This window comes from Lipophrys pholis (genome assembly GCF_963383615.2).
Source record: "Lipophrys pholis genome assembly, chromosome: 1".
NCBI classification, from domain to species: Eukaryota; Metazoa; Chordata; class Actinopteri; order Blenniiformes; family Blenniidae; genus Lipophrys; species Lipophrys pholis.
In genome coordinates this window covers 9,878,169-9,899,557 of record NC_137635.1, presented here as the reverse complement: position 1 = coordinate 9,899,557, position 21,389 = coordinate 9,878,169, and the positions used below count along the sequence as shown (strand labels likewise).

Sequence of the window (21,389 nt, the reverse complement as noted above, 5' to 3'; positions counted from 1 at the left end):
GATTTCACTGTGAGGTGTCGGGACGGAGATGGGATCTGGATCTTCTCCTTCACCTTTCCTCGCAGCTCAGAATAAAGACGAGAGAGCGGGGAGTTCGGTGCTGACATTTAGCCCGTGAAATGAGCGCTCATGATCCCAGAGCTTGTGCAGAAGGAGGATTAGCAGAAAACCAGCCGCTGGCTCTCTCTCTCTGTCTGAGTGTCTTTCTCGGATGCTTTAATTCGCCCCGGGTCTTATCAGGCCCGGCGGGGAGCCGGAGCTCTGCAGCTCGGGGACCAGGAGCTGCCCGCCTAATTAAACCTGCACCGGGTGGGGCTGATCAATACGGCTCAGCTTCCAGGAGAAACACTGTGATGCCTGCCCGGCTCCCCAGAGAGCCTCCAAACAGTTTAATGTGCAGAACATTTTAGCTTTGATGCATTTTTTCTGATGTATGTCTCTCAATACCACTGTGAAGGAAGCTGGAACATATGAGGGAGAAGGATTTTAAATCAGTGTTCTGTGATTAACGTCCAACCTTAATGAAACAACTTCTGTCATGTAGTTAAAATACTGTATTGGTATAAATATATACTGATTATATCAGGTTTTTCTCTGTAAAACTGAGCTGTTCGGCTGACTTTTGAATGAGGTTGTAGTCTGGATTCAGGTTGGAATCACAGTCGTCATGACAAATCTTGTCCTCGTCCAAACTGCAAGAAACCCTGCAGATTTATGTTTTATACTGGTTTTTAAGACCACGACAAAGAAACTACATTTGTGTATTTTTTTTCCTACAAAAAGCTAAATTTAAAATCAAACATTTTGCTCATGTAGTTTCCCTTTTCAATGGCTCTAATGTGCTGTTGTAACTTGATAATTCATGTTCAGATTCTATCATTTGTGTTCATAAGGTGCTTTAAAAAATGTTACCAGGCAGAATTAAATGAAATCCGGTGAAGTTCACCATCACAAATTAACTACACTTATTCAAGAGGGAAAAAAACTTCACTTTCTTTTATCTTGACGGACTACGCTGTAATAATTATTGAGATATTGACCTAATTCGAGCACTAATTATCTGTGTGGTTGCTGAAGTGGTGAGAGAGCACGTCTCACCATAGAAATCCTCGGTTCACTGCGATGCTGCTCATTTCACTGCTTCAAAGTTTATAACAAGCCCCCGACAGACTGTGTGTTCACTGTTCAGCGTCTCTATTCCTGCACTCACTGTGCCCGTCTCTCTTTTAACAACGCAGCATTAGGAAGATACAAAGGTACAGTATAGCTCCTCTTCCTCCTCCTCATCCTCACATCACTCACCTGTCTGCTGCGCCATGACAGCAGCAGTCTGTCATCTTGTCATCGTGTGTGTGTGTGTGTGTGTGTGTGTGTGTGTGTGTGTGTGTGTGTGTGTGTGTGTGTGTGTGTGTGTGTGTGTGTGTGTGTGTGTGTGTGTGCGTGCGCGTGTGTGCGTACGGTGCGTGTGTTGCTGTAAAAACACCTCTCCACTCCCTCAGTTCAGTGTCGTCAGATGGAGGTTCACTAACAGGTGAGGGGAACAAAGCTCTCTCTGTTGACTGGAATAGCGTCTTGCTGGACCGACTGGTTCCACCTGAACGTACGAAGGTACAAAGGTCTCTTGTCTCCGTCGGTTCCCGCGTTTCTCCTCATATTAAAGCAAAAGTTCCTTCCTGCTAATGACTCCACACTGTTTGAATGGTCTTAGCCCCACCGGACGGCTCTCGTGCTGTTCGACCATTATGGGATGTTTTTTTTCCACCACAAACATGAACTGTGGAGAAGACTGGCGGTCTGGATCTTTGTTGTCACGGTAACCGTGAGCATTAGTTTTCAGAAAATATGACCATTTCAGTTGAAAAACGTAAATTACTCGTGGTTGGCTCATTATACGATCATCAGTGTGTGTGATTGAACCAAACCTCTGTCGTCATGGTAACCGTGAACACATCACAACAGGACAGATACTGAGTAAACCGCATTCATTGTGATTCTTTGAAGTATACAGATTATCTTTTTTTTTTTCAATTCCTAAAATTTAAAAATGTGCACAAACATAACACACACTACCCATGGAGTGTGTTTACCTTCATGATTGTGAAATATCTCCCAGATCACTCAAAATACAGGAAGGAGCTTCTACTAAAAGATTATTGTGATTTAGCTTTCAATGCGATTGCATTGTTTATCATTATGTCAGTTTTTGTGGTGAAACACATTTCCTCCACTTGCTCACTGCGACTTCAGTTTGTAGGTTTTATTTAGAGATAGAACCTCAAATTTTGACTTTGTGACAAATGATTCTATGAATAGACTTTTTTGGGGGGTTAAATTCAGATTCGTTCGCTGTCGTCGAATCACTCCCTCCACCAGTCCAGGTTTTCTGTCCATTATGGCACGTGTGCTGTTATTCTTAGTGACTCATTTGAAAAACACTCACTGAAAGCACAATCCATTTTGAAGAGAGAAATTTAGTTCACTCTATGTAATATCTTATTAAATCAAGCCCTATATTCTACCTTTATCAATATTTTCACTTTCTGCATAGCTTTCGATTGCTGGAGGAACACCTTATTATCACTGATCTATGGGACTGATCACACTGCAATGAAAGGTAGCCCAAATAAATGTAGTGTTTATATCATATGAGAAAAAAAATACTTAAAACTAGTGAAATGATCTCTCCATGCAGCAAGTAAATTTAATTTGACAACTAATCTTGAAATAGCATTTTCAAATCTAGATTCAAGATTATACTGTAAATTCAAGGAATAACAACTAGTAAGTAACTTTAAAAAAATAATCCATCATTAATAAAAGTAAGATTTCTAATGTTGGCAAATGCTAAATGATTTGCAGTGCAAAAGAAAAATCTGTTGAACAAAAAAGGTTCCGTAAAGTTTGAGTCAATTTTCTAAAAGCAATGAAAAATAATACAAATAGATAAATAAACGACAACTGCACTCTGGTAGGGGTGTGTGTGTGTGTGCGTGTGTGTGTGTGTGTGTGTGTGTGTGTGTGTGCTGTTAATGCTGGTTCTTACTGTCCTACTTGTGTATAAAAGTTGGTCTTGGAGTGTAATGAAGTATTTCCCTCCTCACTCTCACGCCCTCGTCACCTGGAGAAACATTCCAGCTCAGTTAATTTCATCCACGTCTCATTAAAACACTGGAGATGAAAAGCTTCTTGCTTCCTGCATGTTGAGGATCGTAAACACGGTGAAACTCACCGTCCTGATCTGAGTCGGCTGCTCGCTGTGTCGATGACGGAGGAGAGTTGATGCTGAGCACTGTTGGATGTGGAAACCAGACACGCCCCACCCCCACCCCCCACGCCCCCCCCCCCCCCCCCCCCCCCCCCACCTCCTGTGATTTGATTGGCTGTGCCTCTCTGTCCCACTGCAGCATGGGAGTCAGGGTGATGGACACTACTTGGGTGTCACGCCGGGGCTCGTCGTCCACGCGCAAAACCTCCTCCACGCCACCGTGCGTGCATCCCCCAACCCCGCCCATCGACGCGCTCGCCCCCGAGCAGCCGGGGGATTTCTCCCCCTCCCCCACCCCTCCTCCCACTAACAGCGACCGAGCCAGGTAAGGCTTGATGTGTCCCGTCCTCCCGTATCACCGCCCCGTCTCCTCCTCCACCCGAACACAGCCCCTCCCCTCCCCCGCTCGCTGCTGCCGCTTCGTCGCCACGTCTGCCGCCGCCGCCGCTGCTGCGCCCTGCAACCGACACCAGAGCGGCGCTGTCTGCCCCCAGTTACCCCGTCACCCCGTGGGTCAACCCTGACGTCTCCCCGATGAGGCCGTCCCTACAATCTGTTGTCTGAATATTGATGTTTTCCCAGTTTGGGATTTCAACGGTCATGTTGGGATTATTTCATCATGTAGTGGTGAGACGTACATCATGTGGAAGTGAAGTCTTCACTTCCGGCCCAATCCCAGAGCCCGGATTTAACCCAGAGCCCCAACAAGTCAGCGAGAAGAAACGTTTAGCAAGAAGAGAAACCCTGGTTATGTCCAAGAGTTCGCCTGAAGTCCCTCTCCAACTAACAAACATAAACACATCCATCCAACTTCTATACCGCCGTGTCCTGTGCAGGGTCACGGTGTGCTGGAGCTAAGCCCAGCTAACTATAGGTGAGGACAGGTTCACCTGGGCAGGTGAGCAGTTCATCACAGGGAAAACACACGCAGACAGATAACCACACACACACACTCACATTCACACCCTCAGGGCCATGTCACCAGTTAACCTCACATGCATGTTTTTGGACCGTGGGAGGAAACCGCAAAATGTTAATTTGCAGACAAAATAGGTTTCTCCAAGATCAACCACCTGACAAAAGAATTAAAATACATCACTACTTCCAAAGCAGCCGAATGCTGCGAGTAAACCAAAAACCTGGAAGCTGTGGAAACCCATGATGGAGCCTTCACACCATGAGTCTCCTCATCATGAAGGTGGTTTTAGACTGGAAGCTGGGATTGGGCCTCATCATAAGTTTTGGATGTGTGTGTGTGTGTGTGTGGGGGGGGGTATTGTCGGTTCAGTACTGAGTCATTGCTGCATGAGCACGAGTTCTTCTCTTTTGTTTTTGCCATCAGTCCGAGCATCATTAGCAGCATATCAGTCCATTGTCGCAAGGCCCTGCAATGGATGAGGTGACTGACTTTCTGCTTTCTTTCCTGAGCTTTTCACCAGCACGTTCTTTTTATTTGATTCATGCTGTTCCCTCCGGAGCCCTCACTTCTTCTTTACATTGATCGATATCCACTTGATGTCATAAGAAACCAAACCTAAAGTTTCCGGTCGATGCCTCCGACTCCCCTGAAACTGTATCAGACACTTTACCGCTCAGTTCCCCATCAAACACTCATATTTTTATCATTACAGCTCAGACGATGCGTCCTCCAATTGGTCGGACTCCTGTTACGCCTACCCCTCCCCCGAGGAGGAGAGGCCTCCCCCCCCTTACCCTTCCTCCTCCTCTTCCTCCTCCTCTTCCTCTTGCTCATCCTTCTCACTCCCTCACCAGCACTATTACACCCGAGCACCTCCGGTTATGCGTCCCGTCGCTCCCACCCCAGAGTCCGTGCCCCCCGGCCCGTCCCCCCCGCCCCGCCGCTCCGGGTACAGTCCACCTCCGCCGCCCCCCCACTCCCTGTCCCCGTCCCCCCAGCCGCTTGACGTGAACTCGAACCCCAAACCCAGCTCCCTGCACCTGCCCCGACACGCCTCCCTGCCCGACGCTCCGCATGCCGCCCCCGAACCCAACGGCTCTGCCCTCTACATCAAACCCCCCCTAGTCCTCACTCGTCACGATCTGTTCCTGGGCTCCCCCAAACCCCCCAACACCCCCCTCTCTGCTCCCCCTCCGTGGGCCGCCTGTGCCTGCAGCCGGGAGAGAGGAGCCAAGCTGACGAGGTAAATGCAGAGCTGGAGCTTCCCGCTGTACTTCCACCACAGCTCACACACAGAGGACGACACCCCAGAGACACATGGGGGTGTGAAAGGTGGACGGATGTGATTAAGACACATCAACGCTGCCACTCCTCCAAGGTCCTTCGTTCAGTTCTGTACACATTTTCAATCAGAAATGACCATCTAATAGGGAAGCAGAATAATCTGGAAGTCTTATTAAATTTAGATTTCCTTGGTTTTTATTCACGGTTTGGATTAACTTGTCCAATCTGCTTATAAGGTATGTTTTTATGGGAATATTGAGAGTTTAAATCATCGATAAAGACGGTGTCATAGAAGAAATAACCAGGTGGTAATGAATCAAATCGTCGCTTTCAGTCTGGAGCTGTTTACACATTCTGCATATTCGTGTGTTTGGTGGTGAGTGTTGGTCTGAAGGTGAAGGAAGCAGGTCGGCGCCCCCAGGTTGTGTCAGGCAGAGCGTCCAGGCTACTTCATGTAATCCACAGTGGTGATTTTGTGAAAAAAAAAGAGGTTAAAAAGAAAAGTGCACCTCATCGCGCCCTCCTCCTCCTCCACTGGCTTGTGCCTGTCAGTCATACAGATCAATGCTCTTTAGGAATTCCATTATCACATCCATCTTTAATTTCAAGGCGCCACATGCGAGCCACAAGTTTTCATGTTGCCAGGATATTCAGGAGGCAGTTGCCAGGCAACAAAGGAAATTCACAGCTTTCAGTGAATATGATTATAAAAGTGGGCGTTAATGAGTCACTGTGAGAGATCCGACCTTTGGACGGAGGCAAAGCAACACGGAGAGCCACGATCATCAGTGACGCCGTCGCTGGGTTTGATACCGACGAGGGAGCGCGGCGGACGCTTCACCAATTCATTCGTCATCATCTGCTGAGAGCACGCCGCCATGCAGCCGAGGACGGACATCAGTCAGTGAACCTGGCTGTTTGTTGATCCCCCGGTGTTACGCAGAGTTCTGCATGTGTGGCAGGGTGATACAGGATATTGATTATGTGTATGAACTTTAGCAGAACGTAAAGAGGAGGAGCACTGCTTTAAGTCTTGACTGTGAGAGTTGGGGGCCCAAATCCTGGTTGAGAGAGAGGGGGGGGGCATTAGTAACTTTTCTGAAACCAAAATATAGAAAATATGCCGTTTTCACTCGATCATTTTTAAAGAAAGCCTAAACCTCCAGCAGCTGGACTAGAAAATGGTCCAGCGTCCTGAAGCAGCTCTCACTGTAAACTTTGTTAAATAGAAAAGTCTGGAGCCAAACCTTCAAAGTAAGAGACTGTGTCAAGCCTCCTAACTGAAACTGGGAACTGGTTCCACATGAGAGGAGCCGGAGCGCTGAAAGCTCTGCATCCCAATCTACTGGAAGATAACCTGGGAACCTGATAAGAACTGGATGAGTTATGATTTTAACTGTGTGTGAAACAATAGACAGAGGTCAAGTGTAGAGACTGAAGATCAACTGTTCCTAATCCTCATATTAGTAGTAAATGTGCCTCCTCTGCTAATGTTTGGTAAAGTTGGTCAATGTGGTTCCCCGGTGGTCCACACCGTCAAATGTCCAAGTAACTCTGTGTTTGAGTTTTGAGAAGTAAATCTGTGGCAGCCTGTTGGAGTTAATGAGTCAGAATCCAGTTTTTAACTGCATGCACTGTAACTTTCAGCAGTGCAGCGAAAGTCCTCATAACACCGGCCTTGTTTCTCATGTTCATCTTGCCTGCACGGCACTTTAAACTGAAGACAAACCATCAAACCATCAGTTTGTTGTTTTGGAAGATTTTGAGCTGCTTTTGCCATATCGTCTGCTCGGATTGTTCGACATTGAATCATGTGCGTGCTCATTTTATTCAACACGCCAGACCTTGATGAACACCGGAGAAATGTGTTGTTAACTGTGTGCATTCCTTCTTGTCTGTGTCTCTTCAGCACCCTGAAGAACAAGGAGCTGTCTCCAGTCATCGGACAGAAGGGACTACAAACAGTGACCTCCAGTGGACAGTCTCCACACTCCGAGCACAGTCCCCACTCCCTGAGGAGAGGTAATGAAGGCCTGAACAATGTGTGTGCTCTGACACAACAGGAGTGTATAACCACGGTCTGTTCAGCCATGTTGCTCCTACAAAACCACGTGCATGAAAACATATGTTTGTTTTTTTTTCACGAGTTTTATCAAACAGTATAAAATCTTTCCAATGGATTTCTTTCAAGGTTATGGTCGCAAATCCAAGTAATATAGCATTTAAGTATCATGTCAACTGAAACATGCATCACACCCGACTAGATCAGCTTCTCACTGCAGACGATTGCCTCTGTTTCAATGTTTTGTTTCTAACTCACCATAGATATTCGTCCAAAAACAGAAAAGTCTCGGAGAAACAGTCGAATTCTTTGTGACCAGATTCACTTTCTTTCACTGCTAATGATCCTGCTTCAACTGTCTGTCTGAATGTTGAGAATCTGAAATAAAATGTCTGTTTGCTGTTTGTGATCAAACTGTGTGAAAGGTTCCTGACCATCAGTCAAAACTTTAAATTCACCCAAGATCCTTTTTTTTTTGGATTACACGAAGGATTAAAGCAGGTTAAATAGGATTGTGTGACGATGTACTGTTGAAATAAAGCAACAGTAACAATAATAAAACGTAATTATTCTCATCAGATCTGCAGCTTCAGAGCAGAAACTGGACACGAAGCAGCACCGCGAGCAAAGGTTGGAGTTCACGTTCTGGCCAGTGCAAATTGCTGAAAATTAGTTATTGATTACAAGAACCGCATCTTTTATTCCCTTGTAAAGGGTCTTTACTTGATACTGATGCATGTTTCCGGTTGAGCAGTCTTAAAGTGCTTCATGTGATCGCCCCAGTGGCGACGCCTCCCGTGTTCATAGTGACTTGAACCCTTGCGCAGCACGAGACGGGGCTCGAACCTCAAACCTGAAGATTAGAAGATGATACGATGTGCCAGCTGAGCCTCGGCCCCCGGTTGTAGAAACATTTCAGACCCCATGAAATGACAAGTCCGCAGTTTTTATCTCGAGATTACAGACGAGTAATGAGGAGGTTTAATTTGCAGAGTTGGCATATTCTCCAAACATCTACAAACAGTCATTTAACACCTGGATCAGACTGAAGTTCATAGAGAACCGAGGAAACTCACTGCAGCTTCATTTCATCAGCGTTGTTTTTCTCTCTGCAGCTAAGAAGCTGGCCCCGATCCCCCCCAAAGCCCCTTACTGCCAGACGGGAGCCATGTCGGACCAGTCGACAGGCCAGCCGTCCCCAGTCAGCCTGTCGCCCACCCCCCCCAGCACTCCATCCCCGTACGGCTTCAGCTACCCGCAGGGCTACGCCACCATCGGCTCGCCCAGCCAGATCCAGATGGCCACCACGCCGTCCCTCTCGTCTCCGCCTTCGCTGGCCGGCACCCTCACCAAGGCCCGGCCCACGCCCAAACCGCCCCGGCAGAGGCCCAACCTGCCCCCCCCTCAGCCCCCCTCCACGCCCGGCACCAGCCCCCAGCCTCTGGAGCACGGCTCGGGCCTCCTGGACGGTCTGTCCCCCGGAGAGAGCATGTCCACAGGTAACACAGCAGCACAGTGTCGGTAGTACCTGGTGTCTCTTTTTGAATCCAAGTCCATCAAACACTCCTTCTGCAGACTGAGTCTGGATTTAGCATCAACAATGATCCACAAAATTAATTATTCCTGATGATCGGAACCCCCATGTGTCAACAGTAACAGCTCAGGCTACATTTCACTCTAAGCAGTGTAAGAGTATTAAAACACATTATTTATTCACTGCTGAATGGAGAGAAGAACGTCTACGAGAGGTAAAGGTGTGTTTGTCTAAAGCTACATGAAATATATTCAACTAAAGGTAAAATCTAATATTCCAGGCAATGACACATCACAGTACAGAATGGTGCAAACTGAGTTTCATGGATCTAACGAGAAGTAAAAAACGACCCCACACATATTGCATCCAAATATTATTCAGTATCCATGTAAAACCTGCATTTTTTACAGTGTAATTAAAACACACTCTCAATTTTTATCATCAACTTTTTCTCCAAAACTTGCGGAACTGTTAGTTTCACAGGACGTGAAAAGATGGAGGTTATTTTGAAGCATGTTTCGGCTGGAACTACTAGAATATACTTTATTACTGGATTTATTTCAAGGTAGAAATATCAAATGTTTGCATATTGATTGAGAGATATCTATTACGTCCTTTTTATTATCTCATCTGTCATATTTCTCATAATTCTTTGATCAGGATGAGAAGTCCTGAGGTCCTCATACTGATGTAATCAGTTCCTCTCCGGTGCAAACGCACTGTATTGTGTTTTGTTCTGGTCTTTTTGTGAGTCTTGTTGTCGATCATTGACATCCGGGACGGTCTGTCATGTTCTCTGTGTTGTGCAGCAGCGCTGGTCTCTGATTGGTTCTAACTTCTAACTGTCTTCCTCTTCCTGTCGACTGTCCCACTGCAGCAGTATGAGGCGGGAGGTGCAGTGTGAGTCTGTGTGGGAGGGGCTCTTTTAGGGTAAGCAGGAGTTCCTGTGATAAAGCCCCGCCTCCGTCCACCCAACCCATCCCCACCCACCCCACCAGCAGCCTCACGCGGGTCTGCTCGCCCCTCCCCTCACCTGTTCGGTCAGCCTTTGCATGCTGGCTGTTGCATGGCTTACAAGGGCGTGTCACCGAGGGATGGCAGCCCCACCCCCAACCCCCTCCACCCTTCAGGATTCCCACCCATAATGCTCTGCACGCAGCCGGCTCAGACAGTCACCCGCCATCCACCTCAACATCCACGACCCCCGCTTACAAGCCCCCCCCCCCCCCCCTTCAAAATTGACCTTAATTACAGTAATGTGAGAATTTGTATTTGAAAATATTAGATTTTTCTGAACAGGACCTGCGGTTTTGTTCTCCACATACTTTTGAGCCCCACGCTGTTTCATCCTCCTGCATCCGCCTGCACCTCCGCCCCTTTTTCCCTCCGTCTCCTCTGTGCTCCTGCTCACCTCCTCTGCTCTCTCCGCCCGGCAGATTCCCTCTGCAACCTGGACATCCCCGACATCGACATGGAGCTGGACGGCATCTTCGACCTCACCCACATCTCCCCCTTCAGGAACTCGGTGGCGCCGCTGGAGTCCACGCCCAGCAGAGAGGAGGAGGAGGAGGCGGACGAGGTGGAGGCGGAGGTGGAGGCGGAGGAGGAGGCGGAGAGCACGGTGCTATGACGACGTTGAGGTACCGGCGCCGTGCCCCTGCTGCTCTGCTGCGTCTGCTCCACTACACCCTCCACCCCCCCGTTCAGCCGTCTGACCTTTCACCTCTTCGGCTGGATCTCCTCATCACATCTCCAGGAGCGCACGTGTAAAAATAAAAAATTAACAAGAACTTTGCCGAAGTAAAACTACAACAATGTACACATTCGCGAGGTGTCAGTGAAGGGGACGTTTGATCAGACATTTTACATCAGATCAGCTGGATCATTTAAAAAAAAAAAAAGAACGTTTTATTTATCATCAGTTGTTTCTTTTTTTTTGCCTTATTTGATTCACTTGCAATATTGCCTTTAACTTCACGGACAGGAAACAGGCTGCTGGGAAGAATGATTGGAGGAGTGAGTGGTGTGCAGCTGCTGCTGCTGCTGCTGCTGCTGCTGCTGCTGCTGCTGCTGCTGCTGCTGCTGCTGCTGCTGCTGCTGCTGCTGCTGCTGCTGCTGCTGAGTGAGTGTTCACTGAACAAACATCACAAACATCCGCTGTGAGGGCTACGATAGCAGCAAAATGATCCGTGTGCATTATGTGAGGGGTTGCAGGAACAGGTCATGAATCCATCACAAGAGACACACTCACGTCTGAGGGAAATTTAAATGTCACACAGGGAGAACATGCAAACACATAAAGCCTCCCAGGCCCGTTCCTCTACTCTGTTTATTGTCACTGTGATGCACACACACACACACACACATGCACACGCACACGCACACACGTGCATTTCATCAGTCATAATATTTATAAAACTGAGCCTGTGAGTCTAAACTGAGGGCAGCGCGACTCATATAGACATGACAGAGAGGCTGAACTGAAGTGGAGATGACTGCAGACATTTACAGCTCCTTATCGGCACAAACACACAAAAATACGACGGGATTTTAGACTCTTGCACTCCGATGCATTCACACAAATCTGCGTTCACACAAATACAGAAGCATGCAAATCCTGTTCACAAGTTGAAATGCACACAAAACTCCTCACTCACGTGTCATTTTGCTCTTATACTAGCTCCAAGCTCTCCTTCCTGTCAGTGTTTATTACCTCCCACCCACCGGGTCCTTCCTCCTTGGCTCCTCTGGGTTGCCGGTTCAAATCCAGCCGCCTCTGGTTTCACCTGAGCGTTCACTGTGAGTGTGCCAGTACGTCGTTTTTTGGAAAGTGCGACTGTGTGCGTGTGTGTATATTTTGCTGGCGCGTGAAGTGTTAATTGATGTGCTAATTGTACGTTATGACGTTGCTCTGTTGGTGTCGTGGGGCTTAAAAAAAAAAAGAAAAAAGAATGCATGTTGTAGACGTTTAGGGAAAAACAAGCACCAGGCTGCAAAGAGGTTAAAGTCACACCCTCAGTCAGGATATCAGTCACTGGATATTTATTGTTTATACTGTATATTTTCAGAGTATATGAGATGACTAACAATATAAATCAAATCAGATCATATTTTGTATCCACGGGACAGATTTATCGACAGTTTCCTCGAAGCCATCAGAGCGCTATAATACACATGAGATGACATACTGTAGTTTATAAACGATCCACATGAAACACGTGCTTTCTTTCATTGTTTTGGGCCGCAGGCAGAGGTTTTGTGATTGTTTTTTTGTCCTTGCCGAGTTGGTGATTTTTATTTTTAAGATTGTGTCGAGAAACAGAAGAGCAAAGCTTTGGTCCAATGAATCCTGGAGTGCTCAACCACTACTTTTATTTTTTAAAGAAAACTAAAGAAATCCATTATAAGACTGAAGGAACATGAGCAATACTGTTGATTATCCAAGAGGTTTGACAGACTAATGCATTTTCTGTCTTGAATTGCTGCATTTGTGCGACACTTGCGACTAAACGATAAAACGTTTGCTCGTCGACAGCAGAAAAATTATTCATTGAAATCGATTAATGATTTAAACATGTTCCTTCTGCCCATAACTGTCATGCAGCACTGTGCCACTAGGGGGAGCTGCAGAGTTTCTGAAAAAGCTTTTCGGTCATTGCTTTTTCAGTATTTTGTTCTCGAAAATGAAAGCAAGGTAGGCAGGCATATTTAACACCCTGCTGGAGCAGAGTGCAACCACACTTAATGATCTGGATGTTAATCCTGCTGTTAACGACGCCACATTTACCCAGAGACTGTGATCCCACCGGGACCTCACGAAATCTCAGCTTCAAGCTTCAGAAAGTTAAATAATTTGTTAGGAACATTTCTAATCCAACACAAGCAACGATATTTGGAAGTTTTCATAAAAACTAGTTGAGTGTCAAGTTGAAACAAAGTAGTTTCCCCTCATTAATTAACCTGAAGCTTTAACCCAACCACCTGAGTCTGGTTCTTCCTGGTCACAGGAAGTTTTCCTCTGCTGCCGGCTCCTTGGGATTCTTGGGTTTTTCTCTTCAGAAATGTCCCCAGATATATAAGTAGAAATTAGTTTGGCAATGGTGTCTTTTTTTGAACAATCAGTAGAAAACCTGTTTAGAATATTAAACAATGGGCACCTGTGACCTTTTGGGTGTTTTTTGTCGTGATGAAGTTGTGAACACGATGCCGCACTACAGACTGAGCTGAAATAATGTCACCGTGTGACTCAAGTTGGAGCACTCCAGACTTCATGTTGAGACGAGCTCGTAGGAACCGTGAAAACCAAGTCCGCGTTTTCAGAAACCGTCTTTACACCCCAGAGAAAAAAGGTGCTACTCTGTTTGGAACTTTTTTCTGCCAGTTTCATTCCCTTCCGCCTCCGTCGACACGTCACTTCATGGGAACCTTGATATTTTTGCTCTGTATTCATGAACCAAGAGGCAAGTGCAAAGATTTGTGTATATGTGTTTATTTTGATGAGAGTATTTATACAGATATATACTTTTTACTAAGTATGGGGAGCTGTGATTGTTTCCGCTGCACATGAATCATGTCTGAGGATTTAAAAAGACATTTAAAAAAAAAAAAAAGTTTAAAAAAAAAAAAAAAAAGTATTCAAACACGGGACCAGAATCTGGCTGCTGCTGGAGCGGCCGGTTGAGTTTAGGAGGAGTGGAGTTAACCAGGTTTGCAGCAGTGCGTTATTTGCCTTGCGGTGGGTTTCGTTGTGACCTATCCACATTTGTACGACTTTCCTCTTCGTCCTGAGAACGTCCGCGTCACTGTGCCGCTCGTCCGTCTGGAGAGCCACTCCACTCACAGGACGCTTGTAAATTCCTTCTGTACATACGTGTTGTGGTGTATATACTGACAAGGGGAGAAATTCATCAGATATATAGATAGATTATATATATATATATAGATATAAATAATGTATTGAAGACTATAAAACATGATTACTACTAATAATATGATATTGTCAGTTCTAGCACAATAATTCCACGTTCACTCAGAATATCAAACTTTGCACAGAGAAAACTAAACGCTACACTCGGATCAGTTTATAAAAAAACAAACGCCCCTTGTCTCCTGCTTTTAACAACGAAACTGCTTTTTGTTGTTGTGTCATTTCACCTAAAGGACTTTAAATGAAAAAAAACAAACAAACTTAAATTGTCTTATTTTTCCCGTCGTGTTTCCTGATGGTTTTATTTAGAAATGACTTTTTGTTGCCGTGCGAAAGCTTCCGGCTGGTTCCCTTACGACTTCCTGTCCGCATGAACGCGCCAACAGGTTTAGATAATGATGTTATGACAAAACAATGTCATAGGTAGACAAGTTGCAGAACAATAATCCAAATATATTTCCAAATGAACAAGTTTTTGCTCAACTGACTTCACAGATGCAGAAATGTTGCATTAAATATCAAGAAAAGCTGTTAATTCGCACCATATTGACACTAAGACAACAAAAATCGTTGATAATTTAGCTTAAAAATGCCTTTTAAAAATTGACTTGTCATGTTGAAAACTGCATGAATTTCTCCTTGAGATTGAATATTTAGGAAAGGAACCTAAACTGTTGCAGTCTGGCTGTGCTGAGGTGAATGGTCCGTCTCGTCTCCGTCCATTCGTTACGACGTGCTGCTCTCCGTTTTGTACTAAAGGGTTTCAGATTAAGGCTTGTACATAGAGTAATCCATCAAACTCAACTTTATTGACAATAGCCGTGTCGCGCAGACAGCCGGTGAGAAACTCCACAGACCGTTTTCAGTCCTGCGGTGAAACTTTGAGCACTGAAATCAATGCGAAGGCCTTTTTTCTACTTGAATAGGTGGAATGTACCGACGGTAGCTCGTGGTGAAGGCAGATTGTGTGTGTGTGTGTGTGCGTGTGTGTTTGTGTGTGTGTGTATGTGTGTGTGTGTCGTTGACATAGTTTCAAATGTCAGAAGGTGCAGGGTGTTAGAAAAAAAAATCTGTTTATTGGGGGGGGGTTGACATTGTCCTGTGGATCCAGCAGCATGCTTTTTAACAACCGATGAAAAGTGTCTCATTTTGGTCCTATATCGATGTGCTTGTATTTATTTTTATTTTTTATAAATAAATCGATCAATCTTTGTGGCGTGAAGAGGCATTTAACTCTTCTTCTTTTCTGTTGAACTCGTCCATAAGTTGTGCCGAGGGTTTGTTGAATCACCCCTGAGTTGCTGTTCTCACTGTTGACCCTCAGCAGGATTCTCCGCAGCAGAAAAACAGAGATCACCATGTGCAAAAAATAAAACAAATGCAACAAATGGCACACATTCAGAGAAGACTTTGCTGAAAAACCACGACCGGGCGGCGTTGAGGGTGACTCTCCCTGCGCGGTGTGGAGATTACACTGTGGCGCATGCAGCTACCTGCAGCCATCTCCTTCATCCTCCGTTTGTCTTCTGCTTCAGTTTAAGTTCATCGTAACGGGGCCAAAATGAAAAGGGAAAACCTAACGGTGAAAGGAATCTTTAGACATTTCTCTGTGTCAAACTGTAGTGATGCTGTGGACTCTCTGAAGTTTGGAGGAAAAGAGGAAATGCCTTCTTTTGGAGATGTTATCTCTCGGTCACCAAGTGGAACAAAGTGTAAGATAGAAGAAAAAGATTGAATAAAAATATCCTCATCCGAATGTTGAAACTATTAAAAATGTTTTTATATTACCTGGGTGTTCTGTGGTTTCATTTTATTTTGAAGTAGTTATACATCCCAATTTCTTTCCACAAAGTCTGAACTAAACAGAAAAACGTGAAGGAAAAGCAGGAACGTGTTGCAGTTTGTTTGGGAGTCACTCACACCCAGGGTGCTTTAGTGGAAGACCCCCTTCTGGATCACGGCTGTGAAAAGCTCAAATGTCTCGCTGCGACCGGCGCCGGGACTTCGAGACGTCATCCTGGATCAAACAGTGTTGAGTCCCAAGAAAAACTGACCCGTTTGTTGATTTGAATCAAAGAAAATCTCAATCATTTCTTTAATATTTCTTTACAATAAATTCCAGCCTGACAACCGTTCTTTCTAATAACTCTGTTCTGATCACTGCCTGGCCTCCTGCTGATCCATATTTAACCTTTGACCTTCAATCTTTGTTGTTTTTATATCAGATTTTCACTATTACTGCCAGCTCTAAGCTACCATTTAATTGCCCTCCAGGGACAAATAAGGTATTTGAGTGAGTGATTGATTGATTTAAAAGGGGGCGGGGCTTCCTGCTAATATAGCTTTTTACTCAGGAAAATGACAAAAATAGTTTAACGTCTCTGCTGTTGTGTTCTTGATGCAACGTTAAGGTTTAGTAATGATGTGGTAACGCACAGTTACTTGGATAAGTAACTTTAATCTGATGGCTGGTTTGGAAATAGCAACGCGTGAGATTACTCGTTCCTGAAAAAAGTGATCATATGAGAGAAACGCGTTACTAATTAACGTGATACCGGCATCGCTGGTCAGGAAACTTCCTGGACTGGTGAGACACACACAGTCACATCTGCGGCCAATTTAAAAGCCTCAGGAACACAGAAAAACAACTGGATAGAAAATAACAGACACTTTATTCATCTCAACAAACAGCAAACCCGTGACCTCCATGAAGAAACACTGAGTACATATCTAAACTACAGTTCTAACATTTACCAGAAGCTTTTCTACATGAAAACATTGAAAAAATTACAAAAATACAAATTATATATATCAGCATTAGTAATTCCAGAAGCGATAAGCAGGACAGACTTCTGTTCTGTGAAAACGGCCATAAAATCCAGAATCAAACCAGGAGACGTCTCACGGTGAGAGGACAGAGTAAACCACTGCACACCTTGATCTAAACTTTACTGGATGATGGACACACGTGGATAATAACTCATGTTAAAGTGAAAGTGGAGGCGTCACATGTCAATCAAAACTGAGAGATTCTAAACCTTCATACAGCACCAGACAACTAATTGGTGAATAAAGGTCAAATGTTTTGTCCTTCTGTTCAAGAGGAATTCCACCAAATAGGTCAAAGTGTGAGCAGAACCTTTCCAGACCTCCTCATCTTCTACTGCACAGAAACAAACTGCTGACGGCCTGGATGACTTCTGGATTCTGTGAAGGGAATAAAAGGTTCTGCTGCTTGAACTTTGAGCAACACAAAGAGTTTCTGTCTTCAAACTTTGAGCAGAGAAGCCAAAATGCTGCAGACAGACGTCCAGCGTCCCACACCAAGACGCTTCATGAACTCCTGTGTCCTGCAAACATCAAAACAACACAATGAGGCTGTGCAGTTTGTATGAATGATTTAACATCCCGTCACAAACCCAGAGCCCGTCGAATCGACATGATCCAGGACCCAGGATGAAGACCCCCTCAGTGGTGTAGATCAGTGTACAGGATCACCTGCAGGGAGCCACTCGCCAAACTCCATGTTGACGTTAAGCGGCGAGGCATACGTCTGCAGATATTCACTCGGACTCTGGAGTTCGTCTCGATCCAAAAGCTTTTCCAGGATCTTCTGAGGGACGATCAGCGTCGGACTCTGGTCCAGCACCAGGCCGGGGAGAGGCTGAGATTACAATCCCACCGTGGAGGAGGGTCAGATCTTCTCAGGTTTCACATCAAAAACAGTGTGATGTTCTACAGAGAGGCGGCCATCAGAGTAGAAACTCACCTTCTTGGATATCTCCAGCTCTGCGCTGAGCTTCTGCAGCGCTGACAAGACGCCACAAACCAGAGTCTCTGTGTCCTCCTCCTCCATCTTGTGACTCTGAACCTCAGCGCCTCCCGCCACCTGACCAGCATCCAACACCTTCACCAAACGCAGTCCAACGAAACCAATCAGACAAGAGGTGAATAGAGAAGAACCCGTGGAACAGTTTGATTTCTTGTTTAGAAACCTGACCTTGCAGCTCCACTGCTGGAACAGACGGTGTCGAGGGTTGTGGGCCATGAAGACAATCTTAGCCTCCAGCAAGGCACTAAAACACAAGTCCAGTCTAGTAAGTACAGGAGGTGTTTTTCCTCTGGAGGCAGTGACGTCGGTCACTGTGATTAAACCACACTGGTTCAGATCAACGAGACGGCGACAGTGAAGCTGACGGTTTGACTGAGTCGCCTCCAGAAGTGGTCCTACGGTCACTGCTGCATCGGGAAAGTCCAGCAGGGTCACAAGACGTCCACCATCCGGCCAACATGGGCTTTAAAACAACTACAGGATCTACAACTTCCTCCTCCATCTTGGATCGCAGCCGACAGCAGGCGGAGGTACACCAGTCAAACACACAGATCTCGTTCACACACACATTCACACACCAGTGGGCGCTGCAGCCATGCAACATGCCGTCACTCCATTGGGAGCAGTTTCAGTGTGATTAAAAGAATGTGAGCTTACAATCACAAGTTGAGGGCTTGATTCCCATCTCACCCTGCCCTTGCCCTTGAGCACTTCACCCTGCTGTCATGAGTGCATGAGAGTGCTGAGGTTTCATTAGTTCACCACGACGCCCCTGTGAAGCTGCAGTTCTTCATGAAAAACCAGATGTTGCTCTGTAATAATCTTGTTTGTGTATTTAGAGACGTGGGTCAAAGTCTAGACTCTTCAAGTCTTCACTTATCACCAGGAGTTGTCCTCCCCGTGTGGTCCCATCCCCCCCAACCTCTTCAGGAGACAACGAAAGCAGCCTTTGACCTTAGGAAACATGTCTTTGAGTTCACGGCTCCGGCTGTGTCATATTGCAGTGGATGATGAGCCTTTCTGTGCACAATCTGCATGCTATGGATTTTTTTTTTCGCAGGTCCTCTGGTTTCTTCATGCCAGAAGATGGATGGATGGAGTTTATGGTTCTTGTTCATAACAGAAGTCAAGTGTGATTACCGGTCTCGCTGGAGCGTTGCGACGTCTTCCAGAACAGAAATGAGGATTTCTCTGGTCGACTGTGAGAGAAGACACACGACTGTCAGTCAGATTTTACGTCCTCCAACTGTTGCTCATGAACCGATTTACTCACTTCAACAACCTGCAGCAGGCAGGACGGATAAGCTACCAGCAGACCCGTGACGTTGTCTCGTATGTGCTCTTTGCGTAGCCGGAAGATGAGCTCTTCATGATGAGCTGTGAGGAAACAACAAGACCTCAGTTTGTTTCAGGAGCCGCCAGAGAGCAAAAAAGACGTCTGCGACAGAAAGTTTCAGCCTTTCTGCTTCACTATTCGAGTTTGTGTCACATTTCTTTCAAAATAAAGCTCCTAAAATGACTCGTTTACACCCTGAGGCGTGAAAAGTGTAAAAAACCCTCAAACAGAGGAAATGAGACTTCCTCTTCATCTGTTCTGTTCACTGCTGAGGTCACTTCTCTCCAGACACCTCCAGCTACTAACCTTGAACTTCTTCCATTAAAAAAACAACTTTATAGCCTTTGTTTCATTTTCACCTCGTCCACTTGATTGTTCCATGTGTCTGTTTATAGATTTAACACATGACAGATGCACAAAATAAAAGTGAAAACAAATGTCTCATCCGCAACCTCTCATAGAAATGTTTTTAATTTTTATTTCTGAACAAAAACAGACAAAAAGAAACTTGAAACTTTTTTTTCCCAGATACTTTGAGTTTAAATGCCTGTTCTTTCAGGATAAGTAAAGTTACACTGCGTTGAAATAAGTTCTGGTAAATTAAGTTCACATAAGGTCATATAAACTCTGATAAGTTAAACTGAATTAATTTTGAGGAAGGTAAAACTAAATTAGGTTAAACTGAGTAGTTATTTTGAGATTTTATTACACTGGGGAAAAATTAAGTTAAATTAAGTTGTGATTCAACTTTATTACTAAAGAATGATAGCTGAAGTTAACTTAAAATAAGTTAGTTGAAGCACACAAGTTAAGTTAAACTGAGTTAAGTTACATTACATTAAGCTACGTGAATGAAAGTTAAGTCCCTTTAATGACCTGAGAGACGCCTTAAGTCAGATAAACTGACTGTAAAGATAAATCAAGTTACCACAAGAGATTAAGAGGCAAAGAGGAAGTTAAGGTCAATTAAAAGAAACAGATAGTAGTTTTATCTACAGAACTGGATGAAGTAGAATCGCCTCAGTAAAGAAGAAAAATCACATGTTTTCTTGTTGCAACTCGGTTTGAACAAGAGAAGACTGTTGGTTTTACAGGCGGACCGACTCGTCCTGAGGAAGAGCTGATGAAACTGATCCCAGCTGATCAACAAGTGCCGGAGGCTGCAGGGTCAGTCTGCCTCACCTCCCACGTCTGTCCCGTCAGCAGCAGCGTCTCCGGGGAGCCGAGCCGCCACGACGAGCCGCTGCAGGACGATCTTCTGTGGAGACAAAGACTGAAACATCCTGCAGAGTGACGAGCAGCTCCATTACCAGCTGGAGGCCTCGAGTCCATGCAGGCATTTGAAGGACCACATTACTATTTCAGCATCGAGGGGAAAACTTAACATCTATTGTAATTTGAATACAAACCGGGTCTTCAAACAGCTGCTCCCTCTGTGCCATTAAGTGATGATACAAACTAGTCCCAGTTTCCTCCTCTTTCTTCTCCTCCGAGCTCAATAGATCCACTTTCTCCATCTCATGTTCTCACTTCAGTCCTCGTCTTTCCTCCACTTCGAGCTGCGACTGAGGGAATCTGAGGAGTGTTTCTAAACACTCATCTCCTGGAAACCTTTTGTTCCTGCGATGCTATAAAACTGAACCTGCCACTGTGGAGCAGATCTCAGCAGCCAATCACAGAGCAGGACAGCTTTTTAATCCAGGTGATGGCAACCAATAGGAAGAGGAGCGAGGACACACGATGACTGTATCATTGTTTTAAAGTTATGTTTTTATATTTATATTTATATTACTATACATGCTTTTTATTCAATCTTTATATATAAAGATGACATAAAAAGAACGATAAGGACTTTTTTATTTCTATCATATAAAATGTGGCGTCATATTACACACCTGTAAAACATTGATAGAAGACAGTGAGGAGGACTTTGTAACAACTTGTTTTGTGAATAATATTTTACATCAATAAGAATAGATCTTACAGAATACCAGTAAGAGGGATATACATTTTCTACAACATGTTAAACTATTAATCAGGAAGGAGCCAACTATGCAATATTTTACTTGTTGTGACAGAAAAAACCTGAGACATGAAAAGTGGTTGAAATGTTTCTGGGAATATTTTTTATTTTATTAAATTTTTTTACAGTTGTTTCATGAGTGAACTATTGATAATAGTTAACCAACGTATAAAGGAAGACTATCTTTAAAAGCAGCAGAATTATTTT

General features: G+C 44.9%; 2 protein-coding genes across 4 annotated transcripts in view; one reads left to right on the top strand and one right to left on the bottom strand.

Annotated features, from left to right (window-relative positions):
• The window catches only part of LOC308108819 (rho GTPase-activating protein 44-like), a 57,183-nt gene extending 45,188 nt beyond the window's left edge, over positions 1 to 11,995 (top strand). Inside the window, exons 17-22 of one of the 3 annotated variants that reach the window (XM_080462067.1) lie at positions 1,239 to 1,256; positions 3,405 to 3,590; positions 4,897 to 5,427; positions 7,378 to 7,490; positions 8,646 to 9,029; positions 10,501 to 10,952. In XM_080462067.1, coding sequence (XP_080318193.1) covers positions 1,239 to 1,256; positions 3,405 to 3,590; positions 4,897 to 5,427; positions 7,378 to 7,490; positions 8,646 to 9,029; positions 10,501 to 10,694 — 1,426 coding nt within the window. In that variant the 3' untranslated portion in view covers positions 10,695 to 10,952. Of the gene's footprint in view, positions 1 to 1,238; positions 1,257 to 3,404; positions 3,591 to 4,896; positions 5,428 to 7,377; positions 7,491 to 8,645; positions 9,030 to 10,500 lie in introns of all 3 variants that reach the window. The other 2 variants (XM_080462069.1, XM_080462068.1) reach the window with 2 other exon arrangements.
• Positions 11,996 to 16,646: 4,651 nt separating this feature from the next.
• On the bottom strand, positions 16,647 to 19,297 carry tex47 (testis expressed 47). The gene is made up of 6 exons (XM_080462100.1): positions 19,097 to 19,297; positions 18,964 to 19,022; positions 17,992 to 18,067; positions 17,761 to 17,898; positions 17,490 to 17,655; positions 16,647 to 17,341 (listed from the first exon to the last, which is right to left on the bottom strand). The coding sequence occupies exons 3-6, from the start codon at positions 18,037 to 18,039 to the stop codon at positions 17,325 to 17,327; spliced, it is 369 nt and encodes a 122-aa protein (XP_080318226.1). The 5' UTR covers positions 18,040 to 18,067; positions 18,964 to 19,022; positions 19,097 to 19,297; the 3' UTR covers positions 16,647 to 17,324.
• Between the last annotated feature and the right edge of the window lie 2,092 nt (positions 19,298 to 21,389).